The sequence below is a fragment of the Neurospora tetraspora genome (genome assembly GCF_033439725.1).
Source record: "Neurospora tetraspora strain CBS 560.94 chromosome Unknown B0H65scaffold_1, whole genome shotgun sequence".
NCBI lineage: Eukaryota > Fungi > Ascomycota > Sordariomycetes > Sordariales > Sordariaceae > Neurospora > Neurospora tetraspora.
In genome coordinates this window covers 6,955,090-6,977,349 of record NW_026944383.1, presented here as the reverse complement: position 1 = coordinate 6,977,349, position 22,260 = coordinate 6,955,090, and the positions used below count along the sequence as shown (strand labels likewise).

The 22,260-nt window shown below is 49.3% G+C and overlaps 7 protein-coding genes across 7 annotated transcripts; 4 read left to right on the top strand and 3 right to left on the bottom strand.

Moving 5' to 3' along the window:
* Nucleotides 1–1,580: 1,580 nt before the first annotated feature.
* On the bottom strand, nucleotides 1,581–5,968 carry B0H65DRAFT_555226 (armadillo-type protein). Its single transcript, XM_062830017.1, has one exon. It carries the CDS (start codon nucleotides 5,638–5,640, stop codon nucleotides 1,993–1,995), a length of 3,648 nt encoding a protein of 1,215 aa, XP_062687272.1. The 5' UTR covers nucleotides 5,641–5,968; the 3' UTR covers nucleotides 1,581–1,992.
* Nucleotides 5,969–6,202: 234 nt separating this feature from the next.
* On the top strand, nucleotides 6,203–7,874 carry B0H65DRAFT_545133 (ubiquitin-conjugating enzyme E2-binding protein; the record flags this gene model as incomplete). Its single annotated transcript, XM_062829353.1, has 2 exons — nucleotides 6,203–6,868; nucleotides 7,254–7,874. 2 exons carry the CDS (start codon nucleotides 6,203–6,205, stop codon nucleotides 7,872–7,874), a joined length of 1,287 nt encoding a protein of 428 aa, XP_062687271.1.
* On the bottom strand, nucleotides 7,680–9,544 carry B0H65DRAFT_62213 (DNA glycosylase). Its single transcript, XM_062831172.1, has 2 exons — nucleotides 9,278–9,544; nucleotides 7,680–9,207 (listed from the first exon to the last, which is right to left on the bottom strand). Exons 1-2 carry the CDS (start codon nucleotides 9,394–9,396, stop codon nucleotides 7,950–7,952), a joined length of 1,377 nt encoding a protein of 458 aa, XP_062687270.1. The 5' UTR covers nucleotides 9,397–9,544; the 3' UTR covers nucleotides 7,680–7,949.
* Nucleotides 9,545–9,851: 307 nt separating this feature from the next.
* Nucleotides 9,852–11,914, top strand: B0H65DRAFT_414642 (uncharacterized protein; the record flags this gene model as incomplete). The annotated part of the gene is made up of 6 exons (XM_062823929.1): nucleotides 9,852–9,879; nucleotides 9,938–9,972; nucleotides 10,040–11,245; nucleotides 11,298–11,556; nucleotides 11,616–11,827; nucleotides 11,888–11,914. The coding sequence occupies 6 exons, from the start codon at nucleotides 9,852–9,854 to the stop codon at nucleotides 11,912–11,914; spliced, it is 1,767 nt and encodes a 588-aa protein (XP_062687269.1).
* Nucleotides 11,915–13,088: 1,174 nt separating this feature from the next.
* B0H65DRAFT_414623 (40S ribosomal protein S13) lies at nucleotides 13,089–14,015 on the top strand (the record flags this gene model as incomplete). The annotated part of the gene is made up of 4 exons (XM_062823927.1): nucleotides 13,089–13,290; nucleotides 13,360–13,392; nucleotides 13,726–13,772; nucleotides 13,842–14,015. 4 exons carry the CDS (start codon nucleotides 13,089–13,091, stop codon nucleotides 14,013–14,015), a joined length of 456 nt encoding a protein of 151 aa, XP_062687268.1.
* Nucleotides 14,016–14,668: 653 nt separating this feature from the next.
* B0H65DRAFT_415104 (uncharacterized protein) lies at nucleotides 14,669–15,515 on the bottom strand (the record flags this gene model as incomplete). The annotated part of the gene is made up of 3 exons (XM_062823962.1): nucleotides 14,669–14,765; nucleotides 14,865–15,277; nucleotides 15,435–15,515. The coding sequence occupies 3 exons, from the start codon at nucleotides 15,513–15,515 to the stop codon at nucleotides 14,669–14,671; spliced, it is 591 nt and encodes a 196-aa protein (XP_062687267.1).
* Nucleotides 15,516–15,708: 193 nt separating this feature from the next.
* Nucleotides 15,709–18,823, top strand: B0H65DRAFT_453454 (VRR-NUC domain-containing protein). The gene is made up of 2 exons (XM_062826144.1): nucleotides 15,709–16,557; nucleotides 16,606–18,823. Exons 1-2 carry the CDS (start codon nucleotides 15,971–15,973, stop codon nucleotides 18,668–18,670), a joined length of 2,652 nt encoding a protein of 883 aa, XP_062687266.1. The 5' UTR covers nucleotides 15,709–15,970; the 3' UTR covers nucleotides 18,671–18,823.
* The last annotated feature ends 3,437 nt before the right edge of the window (nucleotides 18,824–22,260 follow it).

Here is a 22,260-nt window from a genome sequence, read left to right as displayed (position 1 = left end):
ATACGTCGAGTTTGGAAAATGACAAAGAATAAGCATCTCATCCGTACCTATTCCCGTAATGAGGCATCCAGATACTACACGCCGTCAACTCCCTAGATCTTACAAATCTGCACGCCATCATCTCAAGCAAACTGCATGTAGTCGAATTTGCCCTACGCTGTGGCCGGCTGGGTTGGAAAAGTCATAAAACGTATAAATCACACAAATACAAACAGCATATCTACCTGATGTAGTCACTTGACAACTCGCTCACTCGCATCTCAGTGAATTGCCTTGGCCATGACCGAAGTAGTCGAAGTCATGACTGACCTGAAACATGTCGGGTAGAAGCAGATCAGATCAGATGGTGGTGGCTGTTAAATGTCTCACTGGTGCTTATATCCGGGGCAGAGAAACACAGCAAAAGCCCGTGTATCTGGATGATGGAGGTTATGATTGTTCGTGGGTCTTGACGAAATCGTGAACAACTGTTGATGGTGATTTCAGAAGTACGACAACGATGTGATCCAAACACCAGTCAGATAAAGATCGAGTACTTCGAGACATTTTGTAGCAAGACTTGTATATCCCCTCAACCGGCAACTTGAGCAGACCAATACAGAAATACGCGAGTGAAGAAGAAACGGGTCGTACCTTCCCGAGACTGGCGGTCGAGGGGTACCTTATACAATAAGCAATGGAGAGCAAGTGGGAAAAAGCGAGCAGTGGAACTGCTCGATCGTCCCTGCCTCCCGCTCCCTCTACAATCACCACAGGGCAGGACGTAAGCACACACTACTATGAAGGGGACTCGGAGCGGCATCGGGATGAAGCTTTTAGAATGAGTGATTGCAACATGTAAGCAGACTGTATCTTAGCAATTGTCGCCGATACAGAATCGTGTTAGAAGTCAATAACCAACACGAGAGGTGTACCAAACAGACTTGAAGGAAAGTGAAGTGCGATATGAGATAAGAAGTGGAATGCTGGTAAATGTGAAGAGAGAAGTGAAGAGAAAAGTGAAGAGGAAAGTGAATAGAGAGATGAAGAGAGAGATGAAGAGAGATGAAGAGAGATGAAGAGAGATGAAGAGAGATGAAGAGAGATGAAGAGAGAGATGAAGAGAGAGGTCAACAGAATATCATCCGTTCATTCTTCCCTTGTTCTTTAACGATCCGTTCCCAGGCTGACAGCAGACACTAATGCAATGTGCATCGTGGCGCCTCGCTTCTCGCTTTCTCTCCTTGAGCGACAACTATCGATCAGCTATGAATCAACTTGAAGAAAGCAGTGCTCATGGAAGGAACTAGAAGAGCGGATCGAGAAACCTATTGTCATGCTGGTGGTTGTTGAAGAATCGGAGTTGTTAGATGATGGGTGAGTGAAAGGATATTCAGGTTGGTATCTCTAGACAAACGGTCGAGGAAACGATTACTTCAGGTCGAACAAAGCCCATTAAACACGAAGATGACCATGACTGGAGGTACTGCCAACCGAAGGCTGTCGCTAGCCATCGAGCTTCATGACTCAACTGGGAAATCTCAAAAGGGCTTACAAGCAAGACAGGTTCAAAATAAGCCCGAGGAAGATCATCCACAAACTCCTTCATTAATGCATTTATCCTTTTTTGCGCTCACCTGCTCGACTGCCCTAAACTCTACAAGAGTATATGTAACAACCTAGCTACCCCCTAACCTAACCAACAACAACCATCAGTTACAACAACATAGAATGTCATCATCTTGATGTCCTAACCAATACGACAAACGATGACATTGTCACAAAACAAACCGCGTTTCCTAACGTATATCGCACATAAAACCACGAGTGGCATCACTCGATTCTTCTTTTAGTGTGTACGTGTGTGTGTGAAGCCTTCAATAGCGCATGCGCGCCCAAAATCCAAGCCGCTTCAAGAAAATATCGTGTTGTTCCCCTCGTCGTCATAAAGAATCTGAATCATATGAACAAGAAACCTGTTTGCTCCCGCTAACCTCCCTCCCATCGCATCGTCTAAAGCACAATCGCCAACTCCGTCCTGTCGATGCCCTCCTCGATGAGGTTAGGGTAATACGGCACCATAGCGTCCGCGCACTGGACATACGCATCGTTGTACAAACGCCAATATGGTGTGCGCACCTTTCTCGCCGGGTGGAACAGACCGGCCCAGACGTAGTTGAGGACCAGTCCCGGACCGACGGCCATCCTGATGGCCTCGATAGCCTCGACAATGCGGTCGATAACGTGGGGGCTGGTCTCGAACAGGTTGGGATACAGCAAGTTGAGCAAGTGGACCATGGCATCCTCGCAACCGAGACCGACGACGCCAAGGGCAATGTGCTTGACGACACTCGCGGCTGTTTGTCTGTGCACTTGGTCTCTGTCGATGAGGGCGTCCTCCAGGAGCGGCGTGACGGCGTAAACGTAGTCCTTGGCCATCTCGCCAATGTACTCGAAGAGGAAAGAGAGCGACTTGAGCACACCGTTCTGGACGTTGAGCTCGGGGACGCGATACTCGTTCATGAGCGCGGGCAACACGGTGAAGGGCGCGCATGTCTCGGCAACGATACCGATGGCGACGGCCGTGTTGACACGAGATTGACGCTCCTGAACGCGGAGGTTGTTCAGAAGGGTGGCAAGGACATCCTGAGGACCGATGGCCTTGGCGATGAAACCGAAAGTGTTGTTGGCAGCACGTCTGATGCCCTTCTTGTGAGCCTTGAGCATGTCGAGAAGCTCAAAGCAGATACGCATCCACTCGCGGGCGTTGACACTCTCGGGACCGCGATCGGCGATACGACCTACAAGATCAATCGTGTTCTCTTGTACCTTCTCGTGTCGGTTACGAAGAATAGGGGTGAGGCGAGGCAAAAGATCCTTGATAGGGGGCTGCATCTGGCTGATACCCACAACAGTAACAATGGAGCGGAGAGCACCAAGAATAGAGCCAAGAACCTCGGGATACTCCTCACCGAGATACTCGTAAAGGACAATACCAAGCTTACCCATGAGGGCATCCTCACCGCATTGCTTCATGACCATGGCGATGCGGGAGATCAAATCAGCTGCTTGCTGTCGTACAGTAGCTGACTTGTTGTTCAGACGCCAGAGGATGGTGCTGACAATCTGAGGAAGGTAAGGCTTGCATCGGGTGCCCAGTGCGTTAACCACCGAACCGAAGCCGTTGAGCATGACGATATCCTCGACGCTCTGTTCCTGGAACGCATGAAGAATGCCGTCAATAAGGCGTTCTTCCAGACGCTCGCCAATGTCGGCAGCACCGAGAGAGGCCACAATCTTCTCGACAGTCTCCACGGTCATCTTACGATACGCTTCGCTCTCATCCTTCAAATTGGCAACGATCCTTTCCAGAATCTCGCTGACACCGACCTTCTGGCCAATGTCAACGGTGGTCTCAACGACCTGTCGGTAGTTGCGCTTGTCCAGAGCCATACGCCGTACCCAGAAGCTCTTGAAGAACTCGTCCAGCACATGCTCCTTGAGGTATCCAGCCGTTACTCCGTCGGTGGCGGCGCACTGTGAAATCACCTTTAGCACAACCTTCTTCATCTCTTCATCTGGAGAGGCAAATTCTCGTAGCAGAATCTCCATGATCTGACTGGTGTAATAGTTGGCATAGTCTTCATCCATAAGCGGGATGATATAACCGACAGCCTTGAGAAAACCCGCCAGACCCTTGCCTCGCTGCTTTCGGGCACCGGTCCAGAGGGGGTTGAGGATGTCATCGAAGCTCTCGATACCGTAGGGGTTGGATGCCTCGGCGAGAGCTGCGATGGCCAAACTGGTTACTGTGCGGACCTTGGTCTGTTCGTCGTTCAGGTTGGGTCCGATACAGTCAACCAGTTGCTTGAGATGGGGCAAGACTGCGCAGCCCATCAGGATGGGAATCTGCTGGACAATCTTGACACCTGTGTGACGAGCCTGCCACGACTTCTTGCTTCGGCATACAGCTCGCAAGAAGGGAAGCAGAGCTGGGATACCCAGAGCCGAAGCAACTACGGCAAAGGCTCTGGCAGTAGTGTTTCTGACATACTCATCGACGTGATCAATATCTGGACGCATGACACTGATCATTGTGGCAAGACCAGCAGCCTTGCTGAGGTTCGAAATAATTTCCCGACCCTCAACACGGGCATAGTAGTCCTGATCAATAAGAAGAGGTTCGATAACGACGAGGATCTTGTGAACGTATGGTCGAACCATGTCATCGAGCTTGTACAAGATACGATCGATAACCTTGACGAGAAGATGGCGTTCCTGATCCTCCAACGTCTTCTCCATGAGCAGAGGAAGGATTTGGTTGAAGAGGGGGCCGGCACCAAAGTTGCGAGCATTATCTGTCAATTGTCTGAGCGCAGTCTTTCTCATAGGTGGGGTACCGTTCTTGACCTTCAGGAGAAGCCTCATGATCTTTCTCTCCTTGAGCTCTTCGACGCTCAAACTTTCCTCATCAGCTCCGTCGGTAAGCTTGCCGAAGTATGCCATGTCTTCGGGCTTGAAGAATTGCAGGTCTCCCACACCGGGGATCTCCTTTGGTACCTGCTGGCCCGTCATCCGTCCGCTGTCAGGTTCCTGCATCATGAAGCCCGTTGTTGGGGCCGGAGCCTGCATCAGCTTGTGTGCCGGTGCTCGCACGGGGGCATACCCTGGTGGCGGATCAAGAATCTTGTAACCTTGCTCGGGGCCTGGAAGCATGGCATCCAGCTCCTCGTCGCTAAGCGGCGCGTATCGACCGGCCGCATCAGTGCCAAAAACTGGTTGTACGACGGCGGTCTGGGTAGGGTGCATCGGGGTAGCTAGGCCGACATTGCCAACGGGAGTGGCAGAAGGCGCCTGGTCCCAGCGGGATCGCTTCTTGGTTTCTGCCCCTGGAGCCCCTGGAGCGGGAACAGATGGTGCTTGATCCCACCTAGACCTCTTCTTGGGCTCTGGTGCCGGGGTGGCATCTTCTGTAGAGGCGACATCCCATCTCTTCTTGCGCTTCCGGCCAGCCGCAGCTTCAGTAGAGCCAGCCTCCTCGTTCTCCTTGTCACCGGAATCCTTGAGGGTAGGCTGGTGCTCCTCAACAGGGCCGCCCTCCTTCATCTTCTGTTCGATGGCCCGCCGTACGCGCTCTTCCTCTCGCTCAAGCTCGCGGCGTTCCATGATTTCCCGGTAGCTTTCTCCATCCTCGGCGGCACCTGCCTGGCGGTTGGCAGCAAAAGGGTCAGCTCGTGTAGGGGTCAGAACGCGGTCGAATCGGCGCTTCTGGTAGTCGGTCTCCCTGTCAGTGATGCGGTTGCTCTTCTCACCCCGGCCAGCCAGGGGATCATCCTCCTCGACGCCATCGCCGCGTGCGAACTCATCGATCTGGGTTCGAGTGGCGGTGTACTGTCCTACTAGGCGGCGGCCGGAGTCGGCATCCTCCATATCTTCATCTTCACCATCGGCGGCGGGCAGGGTGGTGTGGTAGCCCGCGAACTTATCGCCATTGTCGCGTTCATACAGGCCGGTATCCCAGACCTCTCCCATCTTGGCTTTGGTAGTGTTGTCGGATCGTTGGTTGGCAGGATCAAAGGTGCGCGAACCATTCTTGGCGGCAGCAGCAGCATTGCGCTCCTGCTGGAGCTTCTTGATCTGCTCAAAATCCGAGTCCGACATGGTGCTGGCCGTATCCTCCTCGTGTCATGTCAGGTTGGGGTCGTCGTGATACTGTCCAGCGCGCCGCGGGGGTGATTGGTGGTATGTAGTCGTGAGGAAACGGGACGTGATGAAGTGGCGCTGCCCGAGGGTGGTTGGGTGGAATCGGATATGGTAACTGACGGGACAGTTGAAATTGACGTTGACAGTTGAGGTGACACTTGTCGTGATAAGCTATCAGCAAAGAAAGAACGATGGAGGCAGAAGGATGCAGGTGTCGGCTGAGGACTGGCGCAGTGGATGCGAGATGCACACGCCTTCCCTGAAATTTTGGCCAGCGACTGGTGACGGGACGTGAGCAACCGAGCTGACACGGGCTTGGCAAGGCTGCACCTGAAGTTTCCACTTTAAGTGGCGCTCTAAGTGCATTAGGTAAGCAGTCCAGACCGAGACGCGTTTCGATCGCTGTGGGGAGCAGGGGAGTTTCCATTTCCACTGCAGTGAGCTCATGTGGGGGAGCTTCCACTTTCCACAACTTCCATCTCACATCACACAACCTCGCTTCATCTTCGTCTCGACCAACATGACATCCGAAACTGCACCGCTACTCTATGCCGAGTTACTTTCAAATATTCGCCAGATATCCCTTGCCATCTCATTGGGCTCTGCAAGCGATGCGTCCACACAAGTAGTGGTGGCAGCGGATGGGGAGAATGTCGAGCTCAAACACCATGGACAGTCACATACACTGCGCCTACCCTCAAAGGTGGCCCTCGGTGGCGCAATACTGCCCATTCAAAGGCCCGGTGCCTCTGCGCTCTCATGGAGGTTACCGTTGGGTCAAGCAACAGATACGGATGCATCATCAGCAGAGTCGTCGACTTGGACAGCCACTGATCTGAAAGCCGGGTCCCAAGTTGCTTGTAGGCAATGCCAGGCTGTTGTTGTCAATCAAGATGTCGTCAAGGTCTGGAAAGACCTCCCCAGTGAGAACTGGGCCGAGATGATGGAGTTTTGGCACTGTCACAAACCTGGTGATCACGATCACGATCATGATGACCATCATCACCACGACAAGTCAAACGCCGTTTCTGCTTCCCAAACCAGCGGCCAGGGTGCCAAAGCGGACGACATGAGTCTTGCAGCTCGAGGATATGGAGCGAGCTCGGTCATCTCGGCTCAACAAAGTGTTGGGTTTGTTGATTTGACAACGCTGTTATTCGTCGAGCAGGACTGTTCCAACATCACAGTAAGTCCAGATGTAGCATGCTCATGACTTACGCAACTCACCATTCCGAATTGTTTCTCTTGAAATACGTACAAAACAACTGGGCATCAAGAAGGTAGCCAAGTCGGCTTCGGCCCCTCAATGGCATGGATACCGATACAAATGCCCAAAATCAAGCAAAGTCTGTCCCCTGCCTTCGCGGGACACCGAGTGGTTGACGAACCTCACTTCTGTGACGGGGCGCTTCCCATCGGTGGATGATGGGCTGAACCTCCGCATTTCGCCAGATCATTCTCAAGTCCTAAATGCTCTGGGATCAACTGGAGGAACATTCCTTCTCAATTCTTCATGCCAGTAAACCTTCCCCCTTACGTCAGTTAGTGCTGACCACCTTTCCGCTCTCTAGTATTCTCTCTCTACCCCTGAGCATGGATCACCAGATAGGCAAGCTGTTGCTCCAGACGAAAGCAGCAGCCAGATCCGGAGTCTTAACGTGTTTTGCTCTTCCTGCCAGGCTCATCTTGGCTTTTACAATTTCCGGACAGCCGCAGTCACACTCCTGAAGTGGCAGATCTCTTGCGATTCTGTCTCCAACCTTAACCCTGGACTTGAGGAGTGTCTCGCCGCAACTCTTGTATCCACCATAGCGCGATCGGGATCCTCCAAGTCGCTGTTGCTTCCCATCACAGAGACCATTGCGACCACAGAGGAAGATGTGATAGGGAAGGACAAAGTTGTCCACATATGGGTGCTCAACAGTGGCATTGTGTACTCGTCGTCAGCTGAGACCGCCGCCACAAGGCCAGGAGCTAGAAGTGGTACTCTGGCTATCAAACTGCTTTATCGTTTGGTACCTCGAGAGGAGGCTGATCGTATGCTGGATTCACTCACTGGCGATGCCCAGGAGGTGAACCTTCCGGTAAAGGCCATTCAGGAAGTCATGCAACATCTAGACAGGAGTAACTCTCTGCTGCCTACCACCGAACGGGTGTTTAAAGAGTGGAAAGTTGGTTTACTGCGGAGGTGAATTCGGAGATGGGGACAGGTGTTCAAGTTGGTATATATGGGTAACATAGCAGCCCCATCGGCGCCATTCCCGAACTCAGACTTGGCTCTTTATCCTTTTACTGGACCGTAACGTCCGAGTTGTTGTCGTCTGGACGTTGGCCTCCGGCTCAGCCTTCGGTATCACTTCCGCAGCAACCGTCTTCCGTTTCCTAGACTTCGCCGCCGACGTTGTGGCAACCATCTCTTCGCTTTCTTCGACCTTGACCACCACTCCTTTCCTTTTTCCAGGTTTAGTCACGGCCTCAGCGCTCGTAACCATCTCTTCCTGGCTTTCCTCTTCCACCTTCACCGCCCCCTTCTTCGCCCCCGCTGCTTGTTCCGAGAATGACTTGAGATTCGCAGTAAAGAGGACACTCTGCGCCCAACCAGCCTGGGGTCCCCAAATCTTCCTGAAATGGTCGCCCACGGCCTCATACATGGCCTTGTTGAGCGTCTTGGTCTTGGCACCCCCTTTCCCACCAAAGTTATAGTCTCTCTGGGCAATCTGCCAAACGTGTGTATCGATAGGAACAGACTCGCCCCAGCCGAGACCCATCAAGCACACACAATCCGACACCTTTGGGCCAACACCCGGCAGAGTCAGCAGAGCTTCATGGGCCTTCTTGTACGTCGGTGAATCATCATCCAAGTCAACCTTGGAATCAACAATATGGTTCTCCTTCTGCCCCTTCTCTTCTTCCTCCTTCTTTACCTCAGCACCACCACCACCAACAGCCTCCTTAGTCGCCGCTCCCAACGCAGGAACACCCGGATTCCTCAACCTCAACAACCACTTCTCCCCATAAACCTGCGCCACACACCCCGCCGTCTCAGCAATGTACTTAGCCCTATACCCAAACCCCAGCTCCCTCAAATGGGTCTCGACCCCTTCCCCCGCCAGCGCCTCCGGCCCCGGAAAATCATGGAACGCTTCCCCCTCCACGGTGCCGATATAGGGACCGTAGTGCGTACACAGCTTCAGGACCATCTGGCTGATGCGTGAAATGTTGTTGTTGCTGCTGCAGATGAAGGAGATCAGCGTCTCCCAGGCGTCCTGGTTGAGGATGCGGATCCCCGTGAAAGCGGGCGCGCGCCGGGCGAAGTTGGCGTCTGAGAGGGACCATTGGGCGTAGAGGGTGGTGAGCGAGTGGGAGAGGGCGAAATAGTTGAGGAGGAGGGTGGAGGTGTCGTCTTCGGAGTCTTGGGGGTGTTCATGTTTGGGAGTTGCTGTACAGGTAGGCCATGTCACTTTGTAGTGAAGATGGGTGGGATCTTGTTTTAGGGAGATGAGACGGCCTTTGAGGACGCAGTGCCTAAGAAGTGTTAGAATTTGGTATGTTTAGAACGAAAGGGAGATGAGAAGAGATGATTGAGTATTCGGACCATTGTTCATTTATCTTGCGCCATCTGAAGGACTGGCCACATCGGAGTGTGGTTTCGATGCAAAGCTCTGTGAGACTGATGGGCAGTTTGCGCCATTCTGTGACTTTTTGGGCTGCCATATAGAATACAACTTTGAAGTTACAGTATAAATGAGACGGAAGAAGTATGAGTTCCTTCACTTTTGTCAAGAGAATTGGCCTTGATCACTTCCAGGTTGAAATTAAACTGTTCCTTCGTCAATAGTGATTGATGCACTGTAAACTGTACTGCGGTAGTGGCCAGCCGATGGAAGGTTTGCTGTCACGCCAAGACGTCAAACTCCTTGTGAACGAATGGGTGGAACCGAATGCACGGAAACAAAACGCGCTAAGCCCAAAGGGGGAAAGCGCACTCTGCAGTAACAGCAACGGCCGCTGGAAAAGTTGCAGCCTCGCGATCAACGACGAAACTCGCAATTGGAAGCTCAAGCAAAGCCACTTTCCATTTCATCAAATCCTCCCAGAACCATTTTCTGCTTCTTTGGCGCAACCATCTCGTACCGTCTCTTTTATACTTAACGAGATCTGTGTTGACCATGAACGGGGACACCTATTCCTCCAGAGGTATGTTAGCACTGACCGTGGCTACCCGCTAGATCTCAACCTAACCGTGGCGAAACAGACAGCGGCCGACACGGTTCGTCTCGCGACCATCCGGTAAGTGCGCCTCGTATACAAGGTTGACAATAGTCATTGCCGCCCTCCTAAGCTAACTAGTCACCAGTCCTCGAGACGCGACCGCGATGACAGACGTGACCGTGGAGATCGCAGTGACCGAGGCAGTGGACGCAGACGCTCTCGCTCTCCCGCCGACTACCGCAGCAGCCGACCCCGTCGCGAAGACGGCGATTTCGACGCTTATTCATCGAGCCGCAGCCACCGCGACCGCGAGCGAGAAGATAGATACTCTGGCCGCGACCGTCGTGGACCCGATCGTGGTGAGAGGGAGTGGGATCGTGACAGGGGCGCCGACCGTGGAGCCGACCGTGGAGCCGACCGTGGAGCCGATCGTGGTGCGGACCGTGGCGCTGACCGCGGGGCCGACCGTGGAGGTCGCAGCCGGCGGGACGATGACGAAGGCGGCCGTCGCCGGGAAAGAGATCGCGATGTGATGGGAGATGATCGCCGCGGTGGAGGCAGAAGGGACAGAGAGGCGGACAGGGAGCGCAGGAGGAGTGTCTCGCCGCCCCCTAAGAAGAGGGAACCGACACCCGACTTGACTGATATCGTTCCCGTTTTGGAGCGCAAGAGGCGCATGACACAGTGGGATATCAAGCCTCCCGGATACGGCAACGTCACCGCCGAGCAGGCCAAGCTCTCGGGCATGTTCCCATTACCCGGCGCACCGCGACAACAGGCCATGGACCCGACTAAGCTTCAGGCCTTCATGACCCAGCCAGGTGGAGCTGTCAATAGCGCCGCCCTTAAGCCGACCAACTCCCGCCAGAGCAAGCGTCTTATTGTTTCGAATATCCCACCGTCAGCCACCGACGAGAGCCTGTTGGGTTTCTTCAACCTTCAACTCAATGGCCTAAACGTTATCGATAGCACGGATCCTTGCGTCCAGTGCCAAATATCCCCCGACCACAGCTTCGCCATGCTCGAGTTCAGGAACAGCCCGGATGCGACAGTCGCTCTGGCCCTTGACGGTATCACCATGGAGGCCGAGGATGCCAATGGTGCTGCTGGTGCCGGTGGGCTCAAGATTCGCAGGCCGAAGGATTACATCGTACCTGCAATTGTCGAGGACCCCAACTACGACCCCGATTCGGAGGTTCCTTCCAGCATTGTTATCGACAGCCCCAACAAGATCAGTGTCACCAACATCCCCGCATATCTCACCGAAGAGCAAATCATGGAGCTCCTGGTTAGCTTTGGCAAGCTCAAGTCCTTTGTGTTGGTCAAGGATAAGCATACAGAGGAATCGAGGGTGAGTCTATCGGTCCCTTGTACCAGCGAATTGACCTGCTAATATGTAATAGGGTATCGCATTCTGCGAGTATCACGACTCTTCGGTCACATCTGTCGCTATTGACGGCCTTAACAACATGATGCTGGGCGACAGGGCGCTGAAGGTTCAGAAGGCCAGCTACGGCATTCAGCAGGTTGCTGGAGAACTGAGTGTAAATGCCATGTCCATGCTTGCTGGTACCACTTCCCTGGATGGCGACGTCAGCAGGGTTGTGCAGCTCCTGAACATGGTTACGGCGGATGAGTTGATGGACAACGACGATTATGAAGGTTTGTTCGACGTTCCAGTTACATGAGCAGTTCCGGGATGCTAACATCTATTTCTCAAGAAATTCGTGATGACGTCCAGGAGGAATGCGAGAAGTTCGGAACTATTGTTTCCTTGAAGATTCCCAGGGCCACTGGCGGAAGCAGGCAGTCTGCCGGCGTTGGCAAGATTTACATCAAATACGAGAATTCCGACCAAGCAACAAAGGCCCTCAAATCGTTGGCAGGCAGGAAGTTCGCTGACCGCACGGTGGTTGCGACATACTTCCCTGAGGTTAGTTTCATAAGCTTTGCTCTGATTTGCTTCGCTCGGTTATACTGACAATCCCTACAGGAGAACTTTGATGTCAACGCCTGGTAAAGGAAGACAAGCAGTAGGAGATGGGATATGTCTATCTGTATTGAAAGGAAGAGCAGCAATCGTGCATGGTACAGCCTGGTTTATTGGTCGATGACGAGGAAACAGTTACAACAACGTCATGAGTACCGAGGTTCGGTCATTTCCTTGAAGTTATCGTAGGAGTCTCAGCGGCGTGTACAGATATTGATGGGAGTTTCAGCCGCAGGGACCCTCAGGGCGCTCAAAAACAGAAGAGGTTACAGTTTCAATCTACACAAGTGTGTTCTGATTGCATGCCAAACGTTCACGCTACATCATCAATCAACAAGGGAACTCGTATTGGGATTACTTCATTATCATTATCCTAGTCTAAATGTCCGGTTTTGCCAACCAACGCCTGCGACGACGCGACAACCGTTCACGCAAAAGGCGCTACCAGCCGTGACGGCCCCAAATCTCAAGGATAGAAAGATACTCCTAAATCTGAGGCAATGTTAGCCTGAGCTCATCTCCAATTGTGCCATAACAAGAAAGGTTGTGCGAGCCATTGGTTTCAGAAGTCCGTTTAATTCATCAAGTCCCGAGGGACCTTAACATAAGAGGTACCAGAATAAAGTATAAAGTGTGTATCATCAGGATAAGGAGGCTCGGGAGGGGAGGTGTAGCGGAAGCAGTGATAACTGACCAGAATGAGTAGAATACCAAGTCGGCCGTCATGGTCATGATTCCTGATACTGCCCAGCTTCAGTTTGAGCTGAATCTGGCAGGACTGCACTAACGCATGTCTCTGGAGGTCATGACCAAATGCTGTCGAGTAGCATGATCAAACGGACCGACGGCCGACCTGGCGATGATTGGAGGAAGATCCAAGGGGTGAACTTTGCGGGAAAGATTTGCTAGGAAACTTATTTATGCTTGGAGGAGCAGGCGCGGGAGATGCCAAGCGAGAAAAGTTTAAGTCAAGTCCCCACTCACGTGAATGTGGAACCTGAACTGCGAAATTCAGTACTTGGCAACCAATCAGACCGCTGACCCTAACAGCCTGACTAAGCAAGCGAATTTTCCCAGCCCACAGCGAATATCGCACGACCGCCAAACCGCCCGCCTGGTGATATTTTCTTCGTACTTCTCTGTCGACGACAAGCCAGCCGAAGTCACTCCCCCGACAACCGCAGCACCACCAAAATCATTCAAGATGGGCCGTATGCACTCCAAGGGCAAGGGCATTTCTGCCTCCGCGATCCCCTACTCGCGCAACCCCCCCTCGTGGCTCAAGACCACCCCCGAGCAGGTCGTCGACCAGATCTGCAAGCTCGCCAAGAAGGGTGCTACCCCCTCCCAGATTGGTGTCATCCTCCGTGACTCCCACGGTGTTGCCCAGGTCAAGGTTGTCACTGGTATGTTGAATTCCTGAAGTCCTCGACGATTGGCGACGACGTGAAATGCTGACGGTGGTGGTTCTGCAGGTAACAAGATCCTTCGTATCCTGAAGTCCAACGGTATGACTGCCTACTACTCCGACGAATTCCCTTGAATTTGCCCACGCGGAAGCGAAACGAAACAATCGAATCGCAACGATATCCCCCACATTTCACCGGCCCTCGAAACTCGAAACTCGATGCCAATGGGCACATGTCCCGCGGGCTTTCTCAGCTCTCGCTCAGCCCGCCGCGCGCGTTGCCTTTAATGCGCACCCGTAACGGGTGGACGACATGGGACATGAGCGCCAGACGCAGAAGGAACGAGAGAAAGAGCTGGGAAACAAACAACACGTCAAAGACGCACATGCCTCTGTTTGGTCAGATTGGCTGACAGAGTGATGCTATTTACAGGCCTTGCCCCCGATCTCCCGGAGGACCTGTACATGCTCATCAAGAAGGTAAGAAAGACCCGCCCGTTATTTTCATACGTCATCCCCACCGGGTCAACTAACGTCCTTTTACAATAGGCTGTTGCCGTCCGCAAGCACCTTGAGCGCAACCGCAAGGACAAGGACTCCAAGTTCCGTCTCATTCTCATTGAGTCCCGTATCCACCGTCTTGCCCGCTACTACAAGACCGTCGGTGTCCTCCCCCCCACCTGGAAGTACGAGTCTTCCACTGCCTCCACCATCGTCTCCTAAGCGTAGAGCACGCGCCGCAAGATTTTGGTGAAAGAGGGTGGGCAGCCGAGTCGAGATGGAATGATCTTTGTCGACATCTACGGGTGTCTTCTTTTGCAGCATGCTTGGCATGACGTCTGGTCGATCCACACAAAGTGAAAAGGGCGTTGGGGGAGGAATGGAAAGGAAACTTGCATTCTCGGAATCACTGCAGAGAAGAAAAGCATGGGATGCGGTCTTGCTGCTTAACATGTGCAAATCATCTGTTAGCCGGATGTCTAGCAGCACCCAGGATGAAGACGAAGTCATCGGAGGTTTTTGTTATGAAAAATACAAAGTCCTCGATCCTCTTGCCTCAAATGCTGTTCTCCTGTTTATCCCATGACCACTATGTCGTGAAACCACTGTTACCCTAGCCATAATTAATCGCTTTCATGATATGTCACCCCACGGGTTCTGTTACGTAGACCATATACCCTCTTTTGTTCACCCTTTTTTTCCTGAACGCCGGAGCTTCTTCCTTCCTTTTCTTCCTTTATCCCGTCACTCTGAGAATCAAAAGTAAAAGTATAGACCTCGTCAAGGTGAGACTCCTCGTGGACCTTATGAGAACTACGGCGGCCGCTGATCACGGCCTCCGGTATGTGCGTTGGCTGATTCATGACTGAAGCCTTCTATGCGCTAGTTAAACTACCATTTGCACCACCACCCTCATACTGTTTAGATCGCTGGAGGAGGAATTCGCCTAGGGCTCGGAGGGGGTCTTTTGGTCTAATTTTGTTCAAGTTCGGTTAGCAACTACCACCACCCCAACAGTTTCCTTATAGGTAAACCATGCACGGAGGAGGGTGTAAGGGTGTTGTAACATACTGCTCCTTAGCCAACATCTTCATCCCCTCCAATAAATGTCCCGTCACCTTCGTATTCAAGTACTGCCTCACCGGCGCGCCGTGAAGTGTCGGCTCCGTGGGCATGCCTGCTGTACCCATTAATCCCGGTCCCTGTTGCTGACCCTGACCAGAATCCTGTGGGTGCGCAGAAGCAGCTCGTGACGAACCAGCCCGCTGCTGATACGGTGGTAGTGGTTGTGATTGTTGGTCTTCGGTTGTCGTCGAGCCGTTCGTTGCAGGGGCCGTGCTGCGGATCGCGCTGGGTCCTTGGTTTGCCGTGGGGTGTGCCCCTGTGGGACTTGGACGGCCGGGGATCTGGGGAATCGGAACGGGAGAGACGGGGTGAGGGGGACGGTCGGGGATGTGGTGATGGCTTGTTAGGTGGTGTTGTTGCTGTTGTTGACGGAGAGTGGTGGTGGTTAGTGAATTATCTAGGCTTTGGGAGAGCGAGGAGTGACGGGGGGAGTTGATTTTTGGGAATGGGCAAGATGACGGGAGGTTTGTTCACAGGCAGACTTGGAGGTGAATATGTCAGAGGAATGGAGCGTACAGTTGGTTGGTCGGACTGAGCATCGGTCATGTTTACATCGTCTGTTGAAGCTTGTCCCAGTAGCGGCTCGTTGGCGGCCATCTTTGAGGTTGATAATAAAGGAATAATCGTTGTGGTAACAGCAAGTGGGCCAAAGATATACCAAGCTTTGTTCTATTCCTGGGTGACTGCACGTGGTAAAAGTCGTGGCTTGGTGGTGTGGTATCCGTTCAATGCTGTTCTCGAGAAGTTGATGTCTGGGGAAGCTCTGGTCCCTTTGCAGCTCCAATTGCGTCTGGAGATCACTGCGTCGCTCCCGCTGCCCCACCATAGCACACGCAGTCACGGGACTTCGCGTTAAAGTTCAGCGCGGTCCCTTTCACCACCTTTCCACACACGTTACTCATTGTTCGTACCTTTCACTCGTCTTTATTCCATGAAGCTGAAGAGGAAATGTGCATAGTGTCATTTTCTCTGACCACCGTGGATACTTGATCATTTCAGGCGCCGTACACCATGGTCTTCGATCCTCCAATATCTCAGTCGTCAGAGAAAGAATGGACCGATTTGTGAAGAGGACGAGACCGTCCCAGACTGCCAACACTCGTCCAGCGTTGGCAGCTGGGTGGACCAACACCAAAAAGAGACTTGAAACGCCACCAACAAAGAAGCGTCGGATCGACCAAGTTAAACAGAAAGATGAAACTGAAGACGATGACTCTTTTACAGCATTGAACAACGACGAAGACGAGGATTCATTTCTGTCGGCTCAGAGTCGGGATTCGCCTCTTATTCGAGATGCAAAGACCGGAAGTCTTGATGTTGAAGATGGCGATGCCACAGACAATGTCCCAGCAGCGCACCACCATACGGCCTTAGAGGATAGTTTGCCCGAGGTCAAGGTTGACGACGATATAATCGAAGAATACGAAAAGCTGAAGTCTTCCCAAGTCGAGGATGGCGAAGTCAGCGCGGAGACACGACTACAGACACGGAAATGGGTCCGAGGGCAAAGTTCGATTTACGTTGACGCTTTCAACCTTGCCTTGGATACAGTCCTGCAAGACGAAGCGCATCTTTTTGACGAGAAGGAAAACTGTGTATTTGAGAATTGGAGAGCGTTGAGCTATGAAGCTCAGTACTTGTATGGAACCCTGCCATGGCGTGACCATTTTTGACTGACACTCTTCAGGTATGTGCGTCTGTTTTTGCGCAAAACTGCTTCTTGGCATCGTTTAGAACGGCTGAAGCATTACCCCGACATATCGGACATAGAGAAGGCCATTGAGAGTCTACTGGAGTCTCGGGAGCTGTCAAAGGGAGACTTTGTGAAGAAGTCCGATAAGGAGTCCATGGAAGAACCGGAGCATCTCTTCACCGACACGTTTGCATTTGCTGATGATTCGGCATCGCACATCAAGACGGTTGAGCAAGCCGCACATCTACTGTCTCTTGACGAACTCAAAGCTCTTGCAAAGGATGCCAAAGTTCAGGGTAAGAACAAGCCGGACCTGATCAAGGCGTTCTGCCGAATGTGTTCCCAGCAGTCAAGCCTCATGTCTGTTGGATTACGACGGTCCAGCACCAATGCATCGATGAACTCGTTGGACTCTACATCGGAAGAAGCAAACTCAGAGAAGCAAGATACCAACCGAAAAGCCCACTTCCTGGACAAGATCCTTGCTATTACTGGCCCGCTCGTCAGACTTTCAGAGTCTGTCTTTAAGCTATTTGAACGTGTTCACTTGGTTTTCTATCGGTCTACCGAATGGACAGAAAAGTCACTGACAACAATCATCTTAGCCAAGATTTCGAGGAGGAACTTTCCTGAATATGTCGTCTGTCGCTCATCTAACATCTTTCCATCCCGGCGGCATCTCTTGGAGTTTGAGAATTCAATGCGTCTCCAGTTCGAGGTAGACACCATTTTGGAATTCAACGGGCCACCGGGAGCAGAGGGGAATCGCAAAGTCGTGGAAAAGTTCGAGAGCATAGCCCCTCGTTGGAGAGAGCTGCTTACTGAAGCACAGAAAATGGAGGATACGGAATACGAGTTCGGCGAAGGAGGGTATCTTCGCCGCTTCAGTGCAGGACATGCTTATACGAGGATTGCGCATAAAGCTGCTGAAGGTCTTGGCCGCCTGCATCGGTATCAGGACGAATATGATCTTCTGACCGAGCTACTAAGCCAACAACTCTTTCACCTTGCCCGGCGAGGTGCTTGGTATAAGCGAAAGGCCCTCGTCGAAGAGCGGTATATGTGGGAACTGGAGCAACCTCCTACAACAGCATTATCCGAAGCACAAAAGAATCTTCAAAAGAAGCGCTGGAGGCAAATTGCTCTTTCGACTTGCGAAACGGCCCTCCAGGATCCCAACTGCCACCTGATCCACCATTATGATTTGCAAAAGCGTCTTATCAGACTTGAAAAGCAACTCAACATTCCGCGTCGTCAACAACACAACTTTGACCATGCCAGGCTGCGAGATCCGGAGGAGCACACAATCGAGGGTATTCAGTTGGTCCGTGAGGACGCAGGTCGTGGCCAAGGAAGTACCAAGACTATCTGGCTTGACGAACTGGGTGACCCGGACGAGGAGGGCAATTTAATGCATGTCAGTGTAGAGGAGATGTGCCTCTCATTCTACCGCACACAAGGCTGGAAAGGATATCACAGTGAGGGTGGGATTCTGCGGACACTTTTCGCGTACTTGTTCTGCGACATCCTCTTCCTCTTCGTCCCGAACGTCTTTGAGACCGCTTACCAAACCTGTCCTTTGGATCTACATACTGACGCCTTCTATCCTGCCCGGGCGAGCGAGATCAATCACCGCTTGGTGGAAATATCCAATGGTGGAGCTAGCAACCTTATTCGCCAAGTCAATGAACAGCACCGTGAGCGTCGTACCTGCATCGTTGGGCTGAACTGGGATTACGAGGTTGAGGACCTTCTTGAGCTGGTTTCCTGCTTCGAGGGTGAGGCTCTTGCCGCCATATGCAAGGTTATTGCACAGGATTACAAGGCTCGCGGGGGTGGTGTGCCGGACTTGATCCTGTGGCGTACTGCTAAAGAGTCAAGCGGCGATCGAAAGGAGCAGTCTGGGAACGGCAAGGGGGAGGTTATGTTTGTGGAAGTCAAAAGCGCCAATGACCGGCTCAGTGACACACAACGGCTATGGATCCATGTGCTCTCGGCAGCGGGCGTACGGGTCGTGCTGTGCAATGCTGTGGCCAAGGAAGTGAAGACAATCGACTGATGATCACTTCAATCACGATACCAGCAGCAGCAGCAATAGCAGCATCGCCAGCCTCCTCGAAGCCCTGGCTAAGTATCAAAATAGCAACATCATTTCCGGCACGGGTCGTATCGCCGTCTACCGCTTTTTTTCAGTCGATGTGGTTTTACTCAACCTGCGCTAAGGTCCGGACTAGCAAAGCCTAACACGGGGATGCAGGTCATACCGACAATCACACCAATGTCTGTTACTGAACTGTTCCGAGGAACCAACTGACCACATTGGCAAGCGTACGATCGACTGTGACCCGCATCAACTCAATAACATATTGGTTGAACCCCTTGTTAGGCTTTGCTTCTGCCAGATGGTCCCGGCCCTATACCTGTTTGAGCAAAACCACATCGACTGAAAAAAAGCGGTATAACGCCATAATATGGATGAAGCGGTCGTCAACCCTTATTCACATACGAAGAAGCTTCACGCCCATCCAGAAAGAATACCACGCTGTTTTGTTCGCTCCAACCACAAGTCCTGATTGCACATCATACACCCGTGATGCCAAGCTGCAATACGCGCACGTGGAAAAAAGCGGAGAGTGTGATATTACTGATAATAATCGATATGGGTTCAACGTGGCTTGATTGTGTGTGTGTGTGTAAGACTGGCTCTGCAGACTTGAAGCTCTAGCATCTGGATAAAAATCCCGCATATCCCAGTCCAGCTGGGCATGTGTACGCCTAGTGGATCCCTTGGCCTCTAATACACCCCCTTAGATCTAGTGTACAAACTACGCCATATCTACCCAAAAATGCCCTATAATCCTTCCAAAACTGGCCAAAAATAATACTATTCCCAAATTGCTTCTTCGTTATGGTACCTTTCAAACTATTACTTATAAAAATCTTATCTTATTATACTTACTGTTATATTCGCCGATTCGTTACCCGAATCCTCTTCTATAGAATCCTCTATACCCTTCGGGCGGCTTACAACGATATCTCCGCTATTAAATTCTCGTAATTAAATTTATAACTGTTATAATTCTATAAGTCCTAACTATTCCAAAGACTTTAAATATATTGTGAGAAGGAGGCTTTTAGTAAAGCTATTTATAATTTACTCCTTAGTAAGTACGTATACTACGTCTACTAACTTCCTTTTTTATGCTTATTTTAACTAATATTTATATATATTAATATACTTGAGCTTGGTTACGAACCGAATTCCCTCCTTTATAATAAATTATATTGTCTATTTATTATTACAACCTATAGGCGTAGCCTCTTAATTTTTAAACCTTAAAGTAAGCTTATTAAAAGAGAGCGGGTATAGATAGCCTCCTTAACTCCCTAGTTAAAGGATAGTAATTCGGCCTTTATAAATAAAATTATAATTATATTTTATTTATTAGTTCGCTAATCGATTATAGCGCCTAAGAATTTAAGTATAAACGTTTATAAATTCTTTCGATTAAGAGAGTTGTTTATAAATGAGGAGTTAATTATAATATAGAAGTCTTAATGGTTTTTATTATTTAATTAAAGGGCGTAGTCTTAAATTGTAAGAAGGTAGAATATTATTCGATTTGTAACCGTATAATATATTAAATTAGGATTTAAATTAGAGAACCTCTATCTGCACGGGGATAAAACTCTATCTGCACGGGGATAAAACTCTATCCGCACGGGGACTAAATTTCAAAATCTAATATTTCGCTACGAGTAGAGGGTATTAAAACTCGTATAATGGCTTGGATTTTGCATTGATTTCTTTCTATATTTTAGAAGCCCTAGCCCGTGCGCATACGTCCCTTATAGCCTTTATAATCAATACTAGTAATAAAAGAAGCTAAATTGAGAATTAAAAGCCAAGAGTAAGAAATATTTAAGTAGACCTTATATCGTAAAGGCCGGCGCCTGTATTATAAATTCTATCAAAATTCAATAACTAGTTTGATACTACTATTGGCGTAATACGTTTAGGTTTGGCCGAGTTATAGCTTATATTATATCTTAGTCCCCGTGCGGATAGAGTTTTATCCCCGTACAGATAGAGTTTCTCTAAGATTAAATCGAACGAATTTAAAAACCGGGAAGGCTACGTTTAATTGCGATATAATAACGATATAGAGAATTAAAACGATTTTGACTTAATATATATAAATTTCGTACGGAGTTATACTATTTTAGTAAGGTAGGAATTCTTCTTCAATTATAGGTATAGAACATAACTTCTTAGTATGCTTAACCTTCTCCGCGATCTTCTAAATATAGTTGCGCTATAATAATTAAATTAATTTCTTTTTTCGGTTTCGAATAATTTTAATATTTAAGAATTAATTTAATAGTTCTCTACCCGTTAATTAATACTTCTTCTCCATAGTAATTACTACCCCTTTAATCATAGTAATCTCCTTATCCCTATATTTATAAGTAATAATAATATTATTAACGTAGAAGAAAAGGAATATATTATCTTTAATTAAAATATTAAACTCTATAGGGAAAGGGTTTATGCCTATAGTTACGAAGGTTTTAGTAAATTCCTATTATTAGAAGAGGAGAAATCTCCGTAGACTGTATAACGTATACAATAGCTAAAATATTTAGCCTTTCTTAATATACTTAAGGGGAGCCTTTATAAATATTATGTTATTAAATATGGTATTAATAAAAGCGTTTTTTACATCGTATTAAATTAAAACGAAATTAAAATAAATAGCTATAGTTATTAGGATATAGAACGACTTAATTACTAGAGTCGCTATATACGTTTTACGTATGCTATCCTTAGACTATTAGTCCCTACGTACAACTAAACGCGCTTTATATTTAAGGAACTGGCCGTCTTAGTAGAATTTGTAAGTATATACCTATATTGAACCAAATATTTCGTTATTTCCCGCTTCCTCGATATTAACCTACTTTTAAAACTTCTTATCCTTATATTTATCTAGGTATTCCTTTTCTATAGCTTTAAAAAATTCTTTAAAAGAATAAGAATTAAAATTACTATAATACTCTAAAAAAAGTAGAAAGTTAATTTGATAGAAGTTCTTTAACGTACCCTTTATTCTATAGTAGTTAATAATATCTTTTATTATTTTTAATTTAGGATTATAGCCGGGATCAATATTAATACTCTTCTCTCTTATTTATTCTAAAAAGGTTTAATTTACGACCTTATTTCCTTAAAGGCTTATAAGTCGATTACCCTTTATAAATAAAAATAATACAATTTAATAAAGATATTAATTTATAAATAACTATAATTCTTTATTAGAACGAAAGAGGTCGGTTATTAGAAATACAGTTAGATTATTAAGAAGCGTAAAGAAATAACCCTTTTTTTTATCCTTTGAATTTAAAACTATACTCTAAAAATCCAACGGCGATTATATAGGCGGTATAGTAAGGGTTTTAGAAACCTTTACGGTATCTCCAGACCTAATAATATCTTTAATATTTATAGGACTTCTAGAGATTTAAATTATATTTATATTTCTAAAGACCTTAATTCCCCTTCTTCTCTTAATGTATTTTCGGTCTCGGTAAGAAAATCTTAGACAACGGGGCTAGGAAATTCCGTTATTTGTGATAAATATAGCTTCG

Excerpts from the sequence above, each read along its gene's own strand:
- B0H65DRAFT_62213 (XM_062831172.1), bottom strand. The coding sequence starts at position 9,396 with ATGGCAGCCCAAAAAGTCACAGAATGGCGCAAACTGCCCATCAGTCTC. Across the intron at positions 9,208-9,277 it reads CGCAAGATAAATGAACAATG|GCACTGCGTCCTCAAAGGCC; the intron begins GTCCGAATACTC and ends AACACTTCTTAG.
- B0H65DRAFT_453454 (XM_062826144.1), top strand. The coding sequence starts at position 15,971 with ATGGACCGATTTGTGAAGAGGACGAGACCGTCCCAGACTGCCAACACT. Across the intron at positions 16,558-16,605 it reads AGCTATGAAGCTCAGTACTT|GTATGTGCGTCTGTTTTTGC; the intron begins GTATGGAACCCT and ends GACACTCTTCAG.
- B0H65DRAFT_555226 (XM_062830017.1), bottom strand. The coding sequence starts at position 5,640 with ATGTCGGACTCGGATTTTGAGCAGATCAAGAAGCTCCAGCAGGAGCGC.